The sequence below is a fragment of the Tenrec ecaudatus genome, chromosome 10, assembly GCF_050624435.1.
Source record: "Tenrec ecaudatus isolate mTenEca1 chromosome 10, mTenEca1.hap1, whole genome shotgun sequence".
In the NCBI taxonomy this organism is placed as follows: Eukaryota; Metazoa; Chordata; class Mammalia; order Afrosoricida; family Tenrecidae; genus Tenrec; species Tenrec ecaudatus.
Window position 1 is genome coordinate 108047738 of NC_134539.1, and position 20486 is coordinate 108068223.

At 51.7% G+C, this 20486-nt stretch overlaps 1 protein-coding gene across 1 annotated transcript in view; it reads left to right on the plus strand.

The window, feature by feature from the left end:
- The first annotated feature begins 1130 nt into the window (after positions 1-1130).
- Positions 1131-20486, plus strand: part of TRPV1 (transient receptor potential cation channel subfamily V member 1) — a 37933-nt gene continuing 18577 nt past the window's right edge. The window contains exons 1-11 of the mRNA XM_075559204.1: positions 1131-1399; positions 5045-5205; positions 5289-5441; positions 5895-6035; positions 6413-6711; positions 7841-8020; positions 10839-10997; positions 12477-12569; positions 15346-15416; positions 17775-17940; positions 18276-18342. Of these exons, the coding sequence (XP_075415319.1) occupies positions 1131-1399; positions 5045-5205; positions 5289-5441; positions 5895-6035; positions 6413-6711; positions 7841-8020; positions 10839-10997; positions 12477-12569; positions 15346-15416; positions 17775-17940; positions 18276-18342 (1759 nt within the window). The remainder of the gene's footprint in view (positions 1400-5044; positions 5206-5288; positions 5442-5894; positions 6036-6412; positions 6712-7840; positions 8021-10838; positions 10998-12476; positions 12570-15345; positions 15417-17774; positions 17941-18275; positions 18343-20486) is intronic.

Below are 20486 nucleotides of genomic sequence, written 5' to 3' on the forward strand. Positions count from 1 at the left end.
GAGGAAGCTGAAGAACAAGCTTGCGCTTCTAAAGCTTCCCGTGGTCTCTCCCATCCGTTCTGTCCCTTGGCATCCAAGACCACCAGCCATCTGGTTCTAATCCCACCAGGGCCCACCTATCTCTGGACAACCCATTGCGTTCTCTTCTGCTTCTTCCCTGGCCCCACTGCCCCCTTCGATGTCCAGTTCATCTCTCACTTCCTCCTGGAAGCCTTCGTGAGCAGCCTGGCCCTGCCTGTGATTCCCCCAGCCCCAGCCGGGCCCTCATTCCTGTCTCAGATGGAGCCTGACTCGGCTCCGTGTCACATGCACGCATGGCAGCTGTGAGTCCTGGCTGATGGGACGCGTCCATGGGTGAGCAGTGGAAAGCGGGGCTTCCTGCTGCAGGGTTTCAGCCTGATGCCCGCTTCAGAGAAAGGCTAGGTCCTCAGAAAGCACAACGACAGGCAGGCAGGGAGAGGCACCAGCAGTCGCTTGTCTGTCCGGTTTACAGGATGTGAAGCCGCCACCCTGCCTCTTCTTTCCCCTTTCTTCATGGACCTGAGCATCCGGTAGCTGCTTTGTGGCTGCGGCCCAGCTGTGTGCTTCAGGCTTGCCCTGCCAGGACGTACATCTGAGACCTCCGGGCTTGAGAAGCCTCCCGTTCCTTTCGTGGCCACTTTCCGGATTCCAGCCGCTGCTGGAACATGATCTCCCCACACTTGCTACAGAAGTGGGAGCTGGAAGGATCTGTCTCTGAGCTCTCTCACTTCCTGCATGGTGACTGCTGGTCACACTTTGCTCAGAAGGAGCCTTTGGTTCTGACCTTGGGTGGACTGGGGAGCAGAGCAGACATTGCTATCGTCTCTCCCCTAAAGATGAGACAACTAAGAACCAGAGAAAAGAATCCAGGTCCCACTGAGCCTGCTGGCTCCGTGTTGGGGCTGACTGCCAGCACTTACTGACCCTGCTCACCCAGGTCCTCTGGGTGGAAACCGTCCCACCTTATTCACCACCACTGAAAGCTCCAGTCCTGGGTGGGGGAGGGGGGTCTGAAGGCAACCCAGGGGTCAGTGCAAGGAGAGCAAGACAGCACTCGTCTTTGTGACTGCCCACAGGTTGGCTTTTGGGCCACAGAGTGTCTGGTGAGGATGAAGAAATGGGGTAGCTCAGGCTCTGGGGAGTCGGAGGACCCACCCCAGGAGGCTACCTTGCCAAACCCTAACTCCAAGTCACCTCCAGTCAAGCTGCCCATCTCCAAGGTCAAGAGTCGGCCCCGGCTCTTTGGGAAGGCTGACTCCGAGGAGGCTTCCCACATGGACAGCTCTTATGAGGAAGGCCAGGGTGTCTTCTGCCCAGCCATCACCGTCAGCTCTGCTGTCGTCCTCCCGGGGGCTGGGGATGGCCCTGCCTGTGCCAGGTAAGTCTGCTTCGGAGCCCCCTCCCATTCCCTGTTAGGAACCTAACGGACTCCGTTGACTGGGCAGAGCTGTGGAGGAACCACGCGGTGGGCCAGCTTCTGGGCTGACGACCATCAAGTTGGAGATGTGGGACGTTCAGGGGCTGTCTGGTCCAGTAGCTGCACGCAAGCAGATGGTCCTGTGGATCTGGGATGCTGACTTATTTCTTGGTGTCCAGACATAGTACATGGTGTCTAGAAACTTGGGTGCAGGCTGGTTTTAGAGGGGACAAAACAAGTCCAGGGAGGGAGCTATCCGACTTTCCTCCTCCTCCAAGGCAGGACAGACTGACTCCTGGGGAGCAGTGACGACCACTGCTTCATGAGCAGGGGGCCTCTCAAACCCCTGCCTCCAGGCGTCTCCACGTAGCTGCTCCCAGAGTCCCAGCTCCAGAGCAGATGGAGAGTCAAGTGGCCCGAGTGTTGGAGGGTGTGGTGGTGACTGCAGGAACTTCTAGAGGGGGCTACAGTCTGTGTGGGATGGCACAGAGACCATTGTCCTCTGTTACATCAGTGTCCAAGACAGTCACCTAGACTGAGGGATGGATATTTATGTAGTCATTAAAACTTTATTTTTAGAGAAGCCTGAGGTTTACAGAAAAAGTATGCAAAAGCTTCCCATATATCCCCTTGCTCCCTACATCGTGTCTCCTGTCGACATCTTCCATTCATGCGGTACGTGTTACAATTCTGACTGACAGCATATGCAGGCTGGGGTCTTTACTGCTACGTCTTTCTCCCACCGAGAGCTGCTGGTGGATTTGAACCAACAGCCTGTCAGTTAACAGTCAAGCACTTCACTCCCACTCTACCATGACTCCTTATGGACACATTATTATTGACTGAAGTTTACAGCTCACACATAGGGATGCTGGTGGTCCCGTTGAGTAGGCACTGGGCCGCCAAGCACAAAGGCAGCAGTTCAAACCCACGAGCTAGGCTGCGGGAGAAAGAGGAGTCTGTCTGCTTCCGGAACTCAGCATCCACTCCATGGCCTGGGTTTTGTAGCTCATATTTAGAAGCCCTGGTGGCGTTGTCAGGGGTCAGCATTGGGCTGCTGGTTGCAAAGTCGGGACTTCAAATCCACTAGCTGCTCCTTGTGAGTAAGATGAGGCTGTCTGCTCCCATGAAGATTTGCAGCCTCGGAAACCCTACAGAGTGTGTCGATGGGTCATGATCAGCTCACTGACAGTGGGTTATCACTCAAATGGAGGGGCCTAGTGGCACAGTTGACCGCTAAGCAACCGGTTTGAACTCACCCATCTCAGGACCCATCTGTAAACTGTTTTTTTTTTTAAGGGTAGCAAACTTTAAAAAAAAAACATTTTATTAGGGGCTCATACAACTCTTATCACAATCCATACAGATACATACATCAATTGTATAAAGCACATCTGCACTTCCCTGCCCCAATCATTCTCAAAGCATTTGCTCTCCACTTAAGCCCTTTGCATCAGGTCCTCTTTTTTTCCCCTCCCTCCCCGCTCCCCCCGCCCTCATGTGCCCTTGGTAATTTATACATCGTTGTTTTGTCATATCTTGTCCTATCCAGAGTCTCCCTTCCCCTGCTTCTCTGCCGTCCGTCTCCCAGGGAGGAGGTCACATGTGGATCCTTGTAAACTGTTTTTATAAAGATTCCCTGCCTCTGGGCTTAGGGGCTCAGGACCACAGCTTTAGGTGACAGCTAGGTCATCATCCACAATGATAGTGCTCTACATCCTGCTTTGATGAGTAGCATCTGGCGTCTTAAGAGCCACTAGGGGCTTTTCTTGTTCTGAGCAAAGAAGAGTGAAGAAAACCAGAGATGGAAAGAAGCAACTAGCACAGAGGACGAATGCCGCTGTTGTGATTAGGTGCCAGGGTGCCCGTTCTGACCCCCAGACACCCTATGCGCAATAGGACAAACCGCTGAATGGTCCTGCACCCCCTCGCCATTCTGCCTATGCCCGAGCCCATTGTTTCAGCCGTGGTGTCGACCCATCTGGCTGAGGGTCTTCCTCTTTTTCACTGCGCCTCCACTTTGCTAAGTACGATGTCCCAGGAGAATTACAGCTTTCACTGAGACCAGAAGAGCGAGATGGTGCCCAGCTACCACTACTGACCACTCTGATTAGGATCCTAATAGAATGCCCTGGACAGCGAGGGAGGGGAAAAAGATAGAGAAAAAAACCTGGAAAAACAAAAACATACGAACAATCAGACTTTCTGGTTTGCTAGAGGCTAGTGGAAACCTCCAGACATGGCCCTTAGACACCTTTTAAGCCTGGAACTGAACCCACCCCTGGGGATCATCTTTCAGCCAAACCTCAGACAGGGCTATGAAATAAATAATATCAGAGAGGAAGGCACTCAGTACAACCAACCACACAAGACCAAAAGGGCAAGCTTGTCTCCACACAAGTCTCCGAAGACAGGAAGGGGCAGGACAGAAGTGTCAGAGGAAGCCACTCTCTAACAACCGAAGGGTCAGTAGGTGCAATTACACGGTGATAATATGTGAAGATCATAGAAAGTCGTAGCGGATGGGAAAGGTAGGAGAAGAGTCAGGCACATTTCATAGTAGCACGCTCACCCCAGCCCCTCTTGATGGGCCATGTGGAACTGTGGGGAGAGAGAGGGAATCTTTACTGTGTTGGGATATTTATAGGTAGCCATAAGACATGCATATTCAGTAGTTACATCCGTCACAAGGTGGGTGGTGACCACAGTAAGGTCCCTGGGCTCACAGGTGAGGGACCCAATACCTGCACTGGGGGAAGGTAGGAGTGGGGCTGGGTGACATGGCAGGAAGAGAGGTAACAGGATGTCTGTAGGGAGATGGAATCCACCATGTGCTCACTTGAAGGCAGCAGAGCTGTTAGGGGAGAATCTGGGGGAACGACATTTAAAGCAGGATCATGGACTTGGACTTTATCTCCGACTTAGCCAAAGTGGTGGCTTTATCTCCGACTTAGCCAAAGTGGTGACTTTATCTCCGACTTAGCCAAAGTGGTGGCTTTCCTACCGTGGAATGCTAGCTTTCCAGAGTCCCTCTGTTATAAGTTAGGGAATAGAGTCCTCTTCATTTCCCTGCGTGTTAGCTTCCCACACAGAAGGATGAATGGCGACGGGGAGCCCAGGGCAGATGTGAACAGATGGCTGCTCCCACAGGGGAGTGCAGGAAAATGCACATAACTTGTTGGATGGGAACCCAGTGCTCTGTCAACTATAGTAAGAAGAAGAAGACAAGAAAAAGCCAGTCTCAGAAACTCTATGGAGGCAGCTGTGCTCTGTTCTATTGCCGAGGTGGCGGTGGGCACAGTTCTCAGTGGGATTCACCATGCGTTGGGCCGTCCTGGGGTTTTTGAAAAGAGTGTAAATGTTACACGCTACTCCCCCTCCCCCTCCCCCTCCCTGCTGCAGTATCACCTACAGCCACTTACTGTCCTAAAAGTGCCCTGTCGTCCCAATTCACCTGCCCCGACCCCCCACATCCCCCAGAGCCCTTGGTCACAGCCATCTTTTCACCATCTCTAGTCCTCATGTCCTGCTTGCCCTGTCCAGGTTTGCCTCTGGGCTGACCTGTGTCCTGTGCTGGGGCCAGAGCGTGTTTCTGCCTGCCTGCAGGCAGCTCTCTCAGGACCCTGCCCCTGCCGTCCCCGAGAAGGCTCTCTACGATCGCAGGAGGATCTTTGAAGCGGTTGCTCAGAATGACTGTGCGGAACTAGAGAGCCTGCAGCTCTTCCTGCAGAAGAGCGAGAAACACCTCATGGACAGCGAGTTCAAAGGTGGGGCCCATGCCCGCGAGGGGTCAGGTTCCGGGGAGGGAACCCACCACCCGGCTGGCTCTGCCTCTCCCTTTGTCTTGCAGACCCGGAGACGGGGAAGACGTGCTTGCTAAAAGCCATGCTTAATCTCCACGACGGGCACAACGACACCATCCCCCTGCTGCTGGACATAGCGCGGCAGACCAACAGCCTGAAGGAGCTGGTCAACGCCAGCTACACGGACAGCTACTACAAGGGTGAGGAGGAGGCTGGGGCTCTGCCCACGAGGTGCCTGGAGCCAGCCTCTGAATGCCTTACTCCCTGTGTCAACCGCTGCAACTGGGGACCCCTGGCTACCCCAACTGCTCACTCGGTGTCACTCGGTTGCAAGCATCCCTACTGTTCCCAATCTGCCATCCTGTCCCCCGTGTCTGCGAGTCACTACCTCGCTGCCTGCTACTGTTCTTTGCTCCTGGGCCATTTTAACCTTGCAGATTCCAGGCTCATACTCCCCGTTCCCAGGACTCTCCGGCTCTGCCCCTGTGAATCTTCTGCCCCTCTCTGGGGACCCTGGCCTGGTCTTCTCCAATGGCTGCCTAGTATCCCTCGCCCCCTGCAGCTGCTGCCCACCCTTGACCCTTCCCCAGCACCAGTCTGGGCACCCCTGTGGCATGATTGATGGTCACAAAGCCAACACCGCATCCTCACAGGCCAGACGGCGCTCCACATTGCCATCGAGAGGCGGAACATGGCGCTGGTGACCTTACTGGTGGAGAATGGGGCAGATGTCCAGGCCGCGGCCAATGGGGACTTCTTTAAGAAAACCAAAGGACGGCCTGGTTTCTACTTTGGTAGGGAGACTGTGTAGCTTAAAAAATAATAAAAAAAAAACAATTGCTAAGGGGAGGCCGGCGTCCCAGGGTGGTGTAAATGGTTAGTGCCATAGACTTACCAGAAACAGTTGGTTTGTCCAGAGGTGCCTCAGAAGAAAGACCTGGTGAGCTACACCCCCAATCAGCCATTGAGAACCTCCATGGAGCCCAGTTCTACTCTGATACCCATGTGGTTGCCTGAGGTTCAGCACTGACTCTGTCGCCGCTGGCTACAGGTTCAGGGGAGGCTGATGTGGAGACAGGAGTTGGCAGCCTTTCGGTTCAGAGAGCAGCCCAATCCCCTTCCCAAGACCCCTGGATCATGTGCCCAGCTCTGTGCCCTGTATCGGCTGCAGGTGAGCTGCCACTCTCCCTGGCTGCATGCACCAACCAGCTGGGCATCGTGAAGTTCCTGCTGCAGAACTCCTGGCAGCCGGCTGACCTCTGCGCTCGGGACTCGGTGGGCAACACAGTGCTTCACGCCCTGGTGGAGGTGGCTGACAACACAGCGGACAATACCAAGTTTGTGACGAGCATGTACAACGAGATCCTCATCCTGGGGGCCAAGCTCCACCCAACGCTGAAGCTGGAGGAGCTCATCAACAGGAAGGGGCTGACGCCGCTGTCTCTGGCCGCCAGTACCGGGAAGATCGGGGTGGGGAGGGGCAGCCGGACTCGAGTTGGGGTGGGGGGCATGGGAGAGGGGATTGCCTACTAGCTGCTTGTGTGGGCGCCCCACTGTGTGGTGCTCTGATTCAGTAACACCAGAGGGGGCACAGACAGGGGCTGGCAGAGTGAGCCAGAGACAGTGCAGAGAGTGGGGAGAAATGTGGAGTGGCAGACATGGGCATTTTCGCCTTCCAGCGCTGAGCATCACAGACACAGCCAGGACAGGGATACTGAGGGCAGAGGCTAGTGACCAATGGAAGTTGGTGTGAAAATAGAAAAGGTCGCAGCGATGCTTTTCCAGAGTTGGAAGGAGTTTTAGGTGACAGAAGAGTCTGGGGTCAACAGCAACTAACAACAATGACACCGTCCTCCTGAGAGACTGAACATGAACAGGGATGTGCTTCCAGAAGGCTGTGGTACTAAGACGCCCCTGCCCCATCCAATTCCCAACAGCCCAAGCCCCATACCACCACGGTGCTATTGTTATTAGTTGGCGACTCCAGGCACAGCGGAACAAAGGCTGCCCGGTCTGCACCATCCCCATGGCCGGTGGCAGAGGGGACTGCCGCTGTCCACACAGCTAGCCATCATTAGCCAGGTTTTGGAAATTGACTGCTGGACCTTTCTTTAGTTTCCGTCTTAGTCTGGACGCGCCACTGACACCTGTTCAGTACCACAGCAAAGGCCAAGCCTTCACTGGCAGAGCTGCTGGCTGAGCGTGAACCAAGCCTGGGCCTCCGGTGTGAAAGATTAACTTGCTGCCACCGAACCTGAGGACGAGGAGCCTGGCTTTATGAGCTCGATTATATTTGTTGATGGCGTGGCAGCTTTTCCTGAGTGTTTCAAGAACAGGGCCGTCCTAGCTGTGATATGGGAGAGTTGGGGGGAGCCAGATGGTCTGAGGAGGCCGCCGCTGGGGTCTGTGGGAGGGGAAAGGTGGATGTGTCAGGAGGCAGCTGGATGGCGGTCGGTGGCTTTCTTGAGTCTCGCACGCATGGGGCTGGGAGCGGAAATGGAGCTATTGTGGGAGCAGAGATGGTGGTGCGGGTGGGCTGTGGTCATTGGCGGGGCCAAGTTGACCAGGCCTCTGATGGGCTCTTTACCCCGGGCGGCAGGTATTGGCCTATATTCTGCAGAGGGAGATCCAGGAGCCCGAGTGCAGGCACCTGTCGAGGAAGTTCACGGAATGGGCCTACGGGCCCGTGCACTCTTCCCTCTACGACCTGTCCTGCATCGACACCTGTGAGAAGAACTCGGTGCTGGAGGTGATCGCCTACAGCAGCAGCGGGACCCCTGTGAGTGGCCATGGGTCTGGACACAGCTGGGCGGGTGTCAGGTTTCCCTACTCTCTTACCCATCAAAACTTTTGGTTCAAGACCTAGGCTTGGAGTCTCGCAGGTTCCTTAATCCCGCCTGAGTGTTTTCCTTAATCATGTAAATAACCTACCTTTATATTAACCGTGAGGTCAGCAGTTCCGACCCACCAGCTGACCCTGTCGAATGACAGCAAGTCTTCACGTTGGGTAGCGTCAGTCATCCACGGCTACGCTTGTCTTGACAATTCTGAATCATTTCCCTTTCAAAGGATTATGTGTAAATTGGGGAGAATTGACATTTTAGTAGAAGTAAACCTTTTCTCTCTCTCTCTCTCTCTGCACCTCACTGCCCTCCCTGCCCAATTTTCTTCATTTTGTTGTTGCTGTTTAGAATCCATGCAGCAAAACCTATACCAGTTCAACACTTTCAGCAGGTGCAATTCAGTGTTACTGATTGCAGTCTTCAACCTTTGCAGTCATTCTCAACCTCACTATATAAAGGGGCCTCACAAAGTTCCTGGAAAACTCCCATTATCCCTCAATTGCCTTTTCCCAGGAGGTTTTTGAAGCCTCCTCCCACTAAGGTTTCGAATCCCTCTGAAGGCTGAGATGGGCAAGAAAGCAGATTTGTTCTGGGGCTCCAGAAGGCAGTCCAGGGTCACTGCCATCGAGTGGATTCCTGATGTAGACTTTTTGAGGCTGCACATCTTAAAAAAAATCATTTTATTAGGGGCTCATACAACTCTTTTCACAATCCATACATACATCAATTGTGTAAAGCGCATTTGTACATTCATTGCCCTCTCATTCTCAAAACATTTGCTCTCCGCTTAAGCCCCTGGCATCAGCTCCTCATTCCCCCCCCTCCCTGCTCCCCCTTCCCTCATGGATACTTGATAATTTATAAATTATTATTTTGTCATATCTTGCCCTGTCCAACGTCTCCCTTCACCCACTTTTCTGTTGTCCATCCCCCAGGGAGGAGGTTATATGTAGATCCTTGTAATCAGTTCTCCCTTTCCAACCCCCCCTCCCTTCACCCTCCTGGTATCGCCACTCTCACCACTGGTCCTGAAGGGATCATCCGCCCTGGATTCCCTGTGTTTCCAGTTCCTATCTGTACCAGTGTACATCCTCTGGTCTAGCCAGATTTGTAAGGTAGAATTGGGATCATGATAGTGGGGGTGGGGGTGGGGGTGAGGGGAGGAAGCATTTAGGAACTAGAGGAAAGTTGTATGTTTCATTGTTGCTATACTGCACCCTGACTGACTTGTCTCCTCCCCGAGACCCTTCTGTAAGGGGATGTCCAATGGCCTACAGATGGGCTTTGGGTCTCCACTCTGCATTCCCTCCCTCATTCACATTGATATGATTTTTGTTCTGATGATGCCTAATATCTGATCCCTTCGAAACCCCGTCATCACACAGGCTGTGTTTCTTCCTTGTGGGCTTTGAGGCTGCACATTTTAATGAGAGCGGACAGCTCCATTTGGTTCCCTCAGAGAGGCTAGTAGGTTCAAGCTGCTGACCTGTCCATCGTTCATCCAGTAGTGCTGCCAGGGCTCCTCAGGATTGCTATTCAAATCCCCCGTCCAACTTTACTCTCAAGCAGCAGTTTTCCACTGTGGGTTGTGACCCGTTTGGGGGTCCAACAACCTTTTCACAGGGCTCGCCTAAGACCATCGGAAAACACATAAATATTTCACAATATATAATTACATATTGTTTTGTGATTAACCACTATGCTTTAATTATGTTTAATGATGTTCAATTGGTAATAATGAAAATGCATTCTGCATATCAGATATTTACATGACGATTCATAACAGTAGCAAAATTAATTATGAAATAGCAACAAAAATAATTTGATGGTTGGGGGGGGTTACCACAACATGAGGAACTGTATGAAAGGGTCACAGCATGAGGAAGGTTGAGAACTACTGCTCTAAAGAATAGTTCTTGCCCCATTTAGTGTTTTCCAGTGGTGTCTTGAGACAGTAATAAGTTTGAATCCTCAAAGATATTCTGGAAGATGCTGAACAGAAACTTGTTGGGGAAAATCTGAAGTCCGGCCTGGAAGTTGGGCCCGATGGCTTGAGAGAGGCTGGAGTGATCTGGTTTCAGCTTAGCTATACTTTGCTGACTTAAACTTTCACAAGGGTTGTCTGATACCCGACTTTTTCTCCAAAGCACATATGTAATCCCACCCACTGCAGTCAAGTTTTCCTCCTTCCCTGAACAGAGGTTTGCCTCTCCTGCCTCACTAAGCTTGCCTGGAAAATCAAGCAATGAGGAAACCAGGGGCTTTCCCTCAATCCCTCCCCAAGGGGACCTCTGCCAGGCTCTACTGGCGCCAGCCTTGCATATTGTACAATAATAAGGATGTAGCCTCTTAGGAGGGAGTTATTAGAGATAATGGGCACAGAATATTGAACAACATTTTAAAATCAGGGGCATGTAGGTCTAGTCCAAGTGAACTCTTCATTCACCGAACACTTGGGTGAAAGGGGCTGGGAGGGTGGGCCAGGGAGGGTGGGGGGAGGGTGGGGGGAGGGTGTGCCCTGGGCAGACCCCGGTCACATCTGGGCCCTGGGCAGACCCCGGGCACATCTGGACCCAGCCCCTAGATCATGGCTGCCTGCAGGCCCTGGTTCCTGTGCCCAGCAGCTGTGGTGAAGGCGGAGATCATGTCTGGGCACGTCCAGGAGATGTGTGCTGAACCCAGCCGCCTCCGGCTGATGGCAGGTGGCTCCCGGTGGGCGGGGGAGTGAGCCTCGCCTCTCTTTGCCCCCCTCAGAATCGCCATGACATGCTCTTGGTGGAGCCGCTGAACCGCCTGCTGCAGGACAAGTGGGACAGATTTGTCAAACGGATCTTCTACTTCAACTTCTTCATCTACTGCCTGTACATGATCATCTTCACCATGGCCGCCTACTATAGGCCTGTGGATGGCTTGGTGGGGCCCCAGGCTCAGGCTTTGGAAGGGGAGAAGGGAGGGACATGGGCACCCCCATAAGATGCTCCAGCCCCCCAGGCTTTGCCCTAGACCCCTTCTAGACCAGCAGTTCTGAACCTGTGGGTCACGACCCCTTTGAGGGTTCGACAACCCTTTCACAGGGGTCGTCTGATTCATCACAGTAGCAAAATTACAGTGATGAAGTAGCAACGGAAATAGTTTTATGGTTGGGGGGGGGGTCACCACCACATGAGAAACTGTATGAAAGGGTCGCAGGATCAGGAAGGTTGAGAACCACTGCTCTAGACATACTAGAAGGATGCAGGGCCCCAGGGTGATCCTTAGATATCTCTGCATGGTCTCTCCACCTGGTCTCTCCTGGACCATGCAGCCACTGCATGGTCTCCCGATGTCCTGCACCTGTCCTAGTCTCAGCGCCTGTCCTCTAGCCTGGTGACGATGAGAGGCTGAGGGTGGTTGCTGAGCTCCTTGGTTGGCCAGGGAGAGCATCTGGGCAGGAAGATGGAGGCACGAGGGCTATCCGTGGGTTGGAGAGCCACAGGGTCAGGGGTGGTAGCTTGTGTCTCTTTACTCACTCCCTCATTCCTTGTTCATTACTTGGACACACCTTTAGTTCCCGCCTTCTGGACAAGTCTTGGGACCATCCTTGAAATCCCCTCAAGCCCAGGATTGATCCTAACCAGGAGCTGTGGGCTCCATCAGGTTTCTGAAGGGAGCTCTTTCCATTCAATACCCAGGGCACTTCATTTGCTTCCTTCACTTCTATGGTGGCTTGCTTGCAAATCTGAAGTTAAAAACTCAATTTCGTGATTAGGGGAAACCTGATTTCTGTCCACCCACCGAAGCAATTTCCTGACTTCACGTCAAGAAAAGAGAGAAATATAATAAGATAGGCTAGTGACCTACTCATTGTGATTGAGTTGATTCCGATACATGTTGATCCCATCTATGTGCCTATCGAACATGGATGATAAACCTAAAAGATAAAAAAGTCCCTCTCCAGAAAAGGGTTGCCACAGACACAAAGATCTCACACACACACACACACACACACACACACACACACACACACACACACACGACTGTGGGAGAGTCTCTCATTTCCTCACTGCTGGGAAACAGGGACACTCCTGACTCTGTGAAGTACCTCCTGCCAGCCATGCAGAGCTCCGGGCCAGGCTCACTGCCTGGGACACAGCATTGTAAGGCTGCTCTGTGGGGTTCCCCGGAGGCTGCCACTTTGGGGAATCAGGTCCCCCAACATGGGCTCCTTGCAGGCGTCCCCACAACACGTCTTTCCCTAGCCTATGTGTCTTTTCCTTCTGCTGGAGGTTGAGTCTCTGGGGGCAGGGCCGGGGTCTTATTCAGTCATAGGCCTTGGTACCTGGCCAAATGTTTATCTAAGGAATGAATGAATGAATGAATGAATGGACTCACCACCTTCTCTGCATCTTGCAGCCGCCGTTTAAGCTGAAAACCACCAAAGACTATTTCCGAGCCACTGGAGAAATTCTGTCTGTATTCGGGGGAGTCTACTTTTTCTCCCGAGGGGTAAGGATCCCTTCTCGCTCTCTGCGCGTCTGTCCGCTATCACCAAAACACAAAGCCAGGAGAATCGCTAACGGCTCACTGCACTTTTACTGATCAGACTCGCCACAGGCCTAGTTGAGGCGCCGAGAGGTGCACAATTGAGGCGAGGGCTCTTCAGGCACTCCCAGCTGAGGTGAGCTCTGCCCTGTTGGCCCCCACAGGCACTCGCATTTGGAGATAGGCAGGTGGGGCTTTGAAGGTGGAGTCCCTGTTGCATATAATAATTCATGTTGTATATAAGAATTCATGATGAACATTGAGGAAAACCTCTTTATTAATCCAAAGAGTCCGGTGCAGTTCATAATAAGGAAGCAAATCCGCATGCACACCGGGACGTCTTACTTGAACTACATTCTCATGGTGGTGGTGAAAGCGACCACTGACTTGGTTCTGACTCATAGCGACCTTGTGCACAACGGAGCAAAACACTGCCCGGTGCGCACCATCCTCACCATTGTACTTAAGCCTGAGACCACTGTCACTGCCACTGGGCCAATCCATCTTGCCCAGGGCCTCCCCCTTTTTCTCTCTGTCCCGCTACTTTACTGAGCATGACCTCATCTCACCAGCTAGGGGCTGGTCTCTCCTGACAACACAACACGTCCAAAGCTTGTAAGCTGAAGTCTCACCATCCTTGCCTCTCAGGAGCCTTCTGGCGGCACCTCTTCCAAGATGTATCTGTTTGTTATTTGGTCAGTCCACGCTACTGTCAATGTCCTTCCCCATCACCATCAATCAAATGCATCCATTCTTTGGTCTCTCCTAGTCCGTGTCCAACTTTCACACACATGTGTATGTGGTAGTTGAAAATACTCTGGCTTGGGTCAGGCGCACGTTAGTCCTCCAAGCTAAGCTAACCCCCTTGCTTTTCAGCACTTTAAAGGGGTCTTGTGCAGCAGGTTGACCCAATGCAACCTGCCTTTTGACCTCTTGACTGCTGCTTTCCTGAGCACTGATTGTCCGCATTTGCATATCCCTCAGCCAGTCTTTGATAGCGTGAGCAGACTTTTCTTTAAATGTGGGGCCACTGTGTGGAGTTCTCCATCATTTTTCTTGCCAAAGCCACACGGGTAACATGCATCATTAGGACATCCCCTATATGACATCTCTTTCAGGAGGAGCGAGAACTTAGACACATACACAGAAATCAGAATGAGAATTTGAGATAAATGTGATCCCCCCCCACCCAATCTTTTTGGCCTAAACGATACCCAGTGCTTTTAATGTCCCCCCTCCTCTTATCGAGTCGTTCATGAAACCGTATACTCCCACTTTACAGGAATCCATGAAGTCACAGCGGCAAGTGCAGCTGGCATGAAAGCGTTCTTGGCAAAGACAGGATTTCCTAGTGGCAGGCGGCAGGAGGGGGTGGGGGTCCTGGCAAGGAGCTCCTGGTCACCAGTGTTCACTGGGCTGTGGATCAGATGACTAAGTGCTCCACCACTAATTGAAACTCATTCAGAGATGCCTGGAAAGAAATGGGCCAAGTCCTATCATGCCAACACAGGATCTGATAACATTTCAGTGATTTTCCTTCTTGTCTCCACTGCTACATAGTTGTAACTTCACTCTTTTGGTTAAAAAATTCTTTGGACTGACTCAGGTGACATTAATCCGACCAGTGTGGCTTTCTCTTATTAATTCCTGCTTTCAGGCACCGCCCCACCACACACACCCTATGTCCCAGCAGCATCTTTAGTGCTCCCCTTTAAGACACAGCTAAGGAACCCTAGCATCGGGATTGGGAGAAGGCTTGTTAGTAATACAGACGACCCAACCTTACTTGTTGAAAACGAGGAGGACTTAAAGCACTTGCTGATGCAGGTGGAGGATTGCAGACTTCAGTATGGATTACAACTCAATGTAAAGAAGACCCCGATCCTCATAACTGGATCAATAGGGGACATCATGGTAAATGGAGAAAAGGTTGATGTTGTCAAGGATTTTGTCTTGCTCGGATCCCCAATCAATATTCATGGAGGCAGCAGTCAAGAGACCAAAAGACACATTGCATTGGGTGAATCTGCTGCACAAGACCTCTTTAAAATGTCGGAAAGCAATGATGTCACTTTGAAGACTAAGGTGCACCTGAATCAAGGCATGGCATTTCCAATGGCCTTATACGCATGTGAGAGTTGGACCTTGAATATGGAAGACAGAAGAAGAATCCATGCATTTGAAGGGTGGTGCTGGCGAAGTATCAGAGAACAAACAGATCCGTCTCAGAAGCAGTACAGCTAGAATGCTCCTTAGAGGCAAGGATGGCAAGACTTCATCTCATGCACTTTGGCCCTGTCTGGAGAGACCAGTCCCTGGAGGACATCGTGTTTAGCAAAGTGGAGGGTCAGCAAAACCAAGGAGGCCCTACAACAAGATGAACTGACACAGTGGCTGCATCGATGGACTCAGACATAAGAACAGCTCTCTGAGGACTGTGCAGGACCAGGCAGTGTTTGATTCTGTTGTGCACAGGGTCACTGAGTTGGAACTGGCTCAGTAGCCCCTCACCACCACCACCACCACCATCACCAAGGAGTTCTGGTGGTGCTGTGAGCTACCAACTGCGAGTTGGGCAGTTCAAACCCACTAGCTGCTCCACAGGAGAAAGATGAGGCTGTCGGTTCCCATAAAGATTCGCGGTCTGAGAAACCCGATATAGGGTTGCTATGAGTCACAACAGACACGGCGGTAGAGAGTTTGAGTTCATGTTTCCTGTGTTGTCTCTGTTTATCTGCAGATTCAGTATTTCCTGCAGAGGCGGCCGTCACTGAAGACCTTGTTTGTGGACAGCTACAGTGAGATGCTTTTGTAAGTGACCCTTGGACCCTTGGGCTCAGGAGCAGGCAGCATCTGAAGGCTCAAAAGGTAGCCAGGCCCTCACTCATTCTCTCCTGGGTGCTGGCCTGCCATCCCGAGGACTGCCGTGAGCATGCGGGATGCATGATGGAAGGGACTAAGTAGCATTTCCCTTCAAACCGTGCTTAAAGAATAAAAAGAAAATAGCTTGATGTTGCTGAACATATACACAGCCAAACCCATATCAGTTCAGCTGCTTCCGCATGCACCCTTCAGGGACATTGACAGTTCTCAGCGCTGTGACCACTCTGACCTCCTTTACTGAGTTGTGCCTTCCCCTGTCTACATAAAGTCGCGACTCACCCCGAAGGTTCCTGTCTCATCGTTTGAGTTTCTGTGGTCAGTTGGACCCCTGCGTTGTTCCTGTTGTTGTTAGGTGCCATCGAGTGGTTCTGACGCATAGGGACCCGCGTACGATGGAAGCGCCGTCTCGCCTGGCCCATCCTCGCCGTCCTTGCTGTGTTTGAGACCATTGCTGGAGCCACTGTGCCAATCCAAATCCTTGAGGGCCTTCTTCTTTTTAATCGTTTTATTAGGGACTCATACAACTCACAATCCATACATGCATCAATTGTGTAAAGCACATTTGTACATTCATTGCCCTCATCATTTGCTCTCCACTTAAGCCCTTGGCATTAGGTCCTCACTTCCCCTCCTCCCTCCCCCTGACCGCTCCCTCATGATCCCTTGATAATTTATAAATTATTATTTTGTCATATCTTGCCCTGTCCAACGTCTCCCTTCACCCACTTTTCTGTTGTCTGTCCCCCAGGGAGGAGGTCACATGTAGATCCTTGTAATCGGTTCTCCCTTTCCAACCCCCACTCCCTCCACCCTCCCAGTATCGCCCCTCACACCACTGGTCCCGAAGGGATCATCTGCCCTGGATTCCCTGTGCCTCCAGTTCCTATCTGTACCAGTGTACATCCTCTGGTCTAGCCGGATTTTTAAGGTAGAATTGGGATCATGACAGTGGGTGGGGCGGGGGGGGGGAAGTATTTAGAAACTAGAGGAAAGTTGTATGTTTCATCGTTGCTACACTGCACCCTGTCTGGCTCATCTCCTCCTGAGATCCTCTGTAAGGGGATGTCCAGTGGCCTACAAATGGGCCTTGGGTCTCCATTCCACACTCCTCCCCTCATTCACTATGATAAGATATATATTTTAAACATTTTATTAGGGGCTCATACAACTTTTATCACAATCCACACATATACATACATCAATTGTATAAAGCACATCTGTACATTCTTTGCCCTAATCATTTTCTTTTTTTTCTTTACATTTTATTAGGGACTCATACAACTCTTATCACAATCCATACATATACATACATCAATTGTATAAAGCACATCCGTACATTCTTTTCCCTAATCATTTTCAAAGCATTTGCTCTCCACTTAAGCCCTTTGCAGCAGGTCCTCTTTTTTTCCCTCTCCCTCCCCGCTACCCCCTCCCTCATGAGCCCTTGATAATCCACAGATTGTTATTTTGTCATATCTTGCCCTATCCGGAGTCTCCCTTCCCCCCCTTCTCTGCCATCTGTCTCCCAGGGAGGAGGTCACATGTGGATCCTTGTAGTCAGTTCCCCCTTTCCAACCCACTCACCCTACACTCTTCCAGCATCGCCCCTCACACCCCTGGTCCTGAAGGTATCGTCCACCCTGGATTCCCTGTGCCTCCAGCTCCCATATGCACCAGGGTACAACCTCTGCCCTATCCAGCCCTGCAAGGTAGAATTCGGATCATGGTAGTTGGGGGGAGGAAGCCTCCAGGATCTGGGGGAAAGCTGTGTTCGTCATCGGTACTACATCGCACCCTGACTGACCCTGATAAGATATTTTGTTGAGGGTCTTCTTCTTTCTTGATGCCCTTCTGCGTTACTAAGCATGACGCCCTTCCCTGGGGGCTGGTCCCCTGCTCATAACACGTGGATAGTTCTTCGAAGAGCGTGATGTTCAAGGCAGATATTTTTTTTTACTAGCTAAGGTAGACTAGAGGGTCGCTATGAGTCAGAATTGACTTTATAGAAGTGAGTTTAAAGTATTTTTTTTAAGCTAAATCATTGTCTAGCCTTAAGTAGACACGAGGGAGCATTTTTGGTTTAAGAACTAAGGTGAACTTGGGGCAGTCATTTCAGGGGTTCATCCAACCTTCAGGGCTCCCGGAATCTGGAGTCTGGGAGAAATTGGGGGAGTGTCCACCAGCCTGTACCGCAGGCATGGCTCAGGCAGCCTGAGTGGTCCTGTTTGTGGGGCCTCGGAATGCCGCCATGCCCTCAGGTAGGGTTTCTTCTTCCTCCACCCTCAGCTTCGTGCAGTCCGTGTTCATCCTTGGGACGGTAGTGCTGTACTTCTGCCAGCGCAAGGAGTATGTGGCCTCCATGGTTTTCTCCCTCGCCATGGGCTGGACCAACATGCTGTACTACACCCGCGGCTTCCAGCAGATGGGCATCTACGCTGTTATGATTGAGAAGGTGGGTGTCCTGTGCCCAAGCGGGTCCCCCACGAGTGTGGGAAACTCAGGTCCACCATCTAGCCCGGCTCAGGTGTGAGTCCTCCCTGAAAGGTCACCCTCTCTGTCCCAGAGCCTCCTCAAAAGCCTCCTCAAAGCCCCAAGGGGAAGGGAGATGACTCCTTCACGTTATCTGGGCTCAGAAACACCAAACCGATCCCTGGATCATGTTCCCCCAATTCCATTTGGGCTCAAGATGAACCCTTGGGCTGTTGGAGTCCTGGCCTGTCCCCTAGTTCCTGCTGCCAGTGCCCATTGGGCCTGGCTGGGCTCTGACAAGGCTGCTCTCTCCTGCAGATGATCCTGAGAGACCTGTGTCGCTTCATGTTTGTCTACCTCGTTTTCTTGTTCGGGTTTTCCACAGGTAAAGTGAGAGGTCGGGGCTGGTGGAAGGGCAGGCCTCCTCCTCACCTCAATTCCCCGACAGCTTTGCGAGGGGCTGGGTTGGGTGGAGCCTCGCTGGACACTCAGGTGTGAGTCTCTTTGGGGCCCATGAGTGGCCGCAGGTGACAGGGGTGCTGAACAAAGAGCAAACGGAAACGAGCACCACTTGGAAATAGGATCCATTAGCTGTCTTAAGTAGGTTTTTTACAGAAAGCTTTTTATTATAAATTGGGTGAAGGCTCCCCAGCAGCCCGTTAGTTCTACGTTCAATAATTCACACCCATTTCTGGCAATTCATCCTTGGCAAGCCACTCAGAGAACTGTCACGTGTTCCACTCTTCCCCATGTCCCCTGTTTCACCCTCTTCCTTTTCCAGCCCTCTGAACGTTGTTCTTTGGAAAATGCTAGCCTGTAGATGTTAACATGGCTGATCATTCTGACACTGGGGAGTTCAGTTCCTGACCTGAAGGGGGACGAGGGGCCTTAGGCTTCAAGGTTCCACCAGTCTTGATCTGACCAGTGAGTCTGATTTATTTTACAATTTTGGGTTCCATCCCCCATTTTCCTTCCACTCTGTCTGGGACCTTCCAACCCAATCCTCTTCCGAGCAGCTTTACGTAATTTTGGAGGTTTGAAGCGCTCCTATCCTGGAGTACACAGGCATGGTGGCTTCGTTTTCTTCTTGTAACGTTGACACTCTCGTAGACTTGCAGAAAAGTCCCAAGAATGATAGCCTGTCCAGACTCCCGTAACCAGGGGAACATGGTGTCATCAGACAGACCGCCTTGTCTCACTTCACAAGGGAGTCAAGATTAGTACCAGCTCCATGCTGCTTCCTTGGTGGTAGAGGTCAGGCAGGCCTCTCCTCTCTCCGACACCAGCCACCCTGGCCCTGGCTCTCTCTGACTTTCTTCTGGGTTCCGTAATTTGTTGCAGTGGCCACGCAGAACCCAGACCAAGTGCACAGTTATGGCTATTCGGAAAGCCCCAGGCTACAACTTGGGATCAGGTCAGGGGTCATGCAGGCCAAGCCCCCGGTCTTCAGTGCTGAACTACTCTCTCGGCATCTCCTGGCAGCGCAGGGCTCCTCTCAGCTCTCTGAGAACAGGATCGTCTTTGCCCTGCAGGGCAGCCTGCTCCCTCAGCCCTCAGCCCTGCTCCCCCTCTTGTACAGGTGTTTCAAAGCTCTTTTAGCTCTATTGATAAGTGCCCAGAGGCACCCCACTCTGCAACAGGCCTTCTGTCTGCAGGCCCTCAGCTCTCTGACTCCGTGGGTTACTCTTACCCTCAGGCCAGCCGTAGCTGCTCACTACAGCCGTTGGGTGTCAGTCTTTTGATTCGGCAGCTGCTGTTTCTCTGCCATTGCATTCTGAGGCTTCTCACTACCTACAGAGCTACAGTTCTCTCATGGGTCTTCCGAGGTTAGTGCAGGAATCCTGGGTCCAAAGGATGTGCTCCATTCCTAGCTCTTCTTGTTGTTAGTGAGATCCGTCCTCTTTTATTGGATTGATCCTCTTTCAAGCCTAGCAGGATGACAAAACTGACCAATCCCCTCATTAGGGTTCCATACACATTATTTACATTATCAGCAATGCTAGCCAATCTCCTTGGTGGGCTACAAGAAGTTTATTTGCCTAGCCCCACTTAATCATTTTGTGTGTGTCACAAGACAATGCGTTGGCTAGAAGAGCCATACGGAGTCATTCACTGCCTCACAACTGTGCACTCCAATTTTACCGTCATACCGTCATTTCCCCACCAGCATTTTTATTGGCATACAATTTACATATCATTCGATTGAATATTTCAATCATTCAATTATATCAAGGGGAATTGTACAACCAGCACCACATCTCTCTTAGAGCATTCCCCACCCCCTATGGTTAAATCGCCTTTAAAATGAATTGTGTAATCATGATCAGTTCTAGTGCTCCCCGAACCCTCCCCCTCCCGCCTTTCCCTCCCTATTGCCCATCCCTCACCCCTGCACTCCCTACAACACCTTGTATCAGTTATTATCATGAAACCTTCACTCCTGTGTTTCACATCTGGGAAACCCAACAGAAGACAATGAAAAACAAATCACACTAAGGTGGTAAGGACAAGATCATAATAGCATAAAGA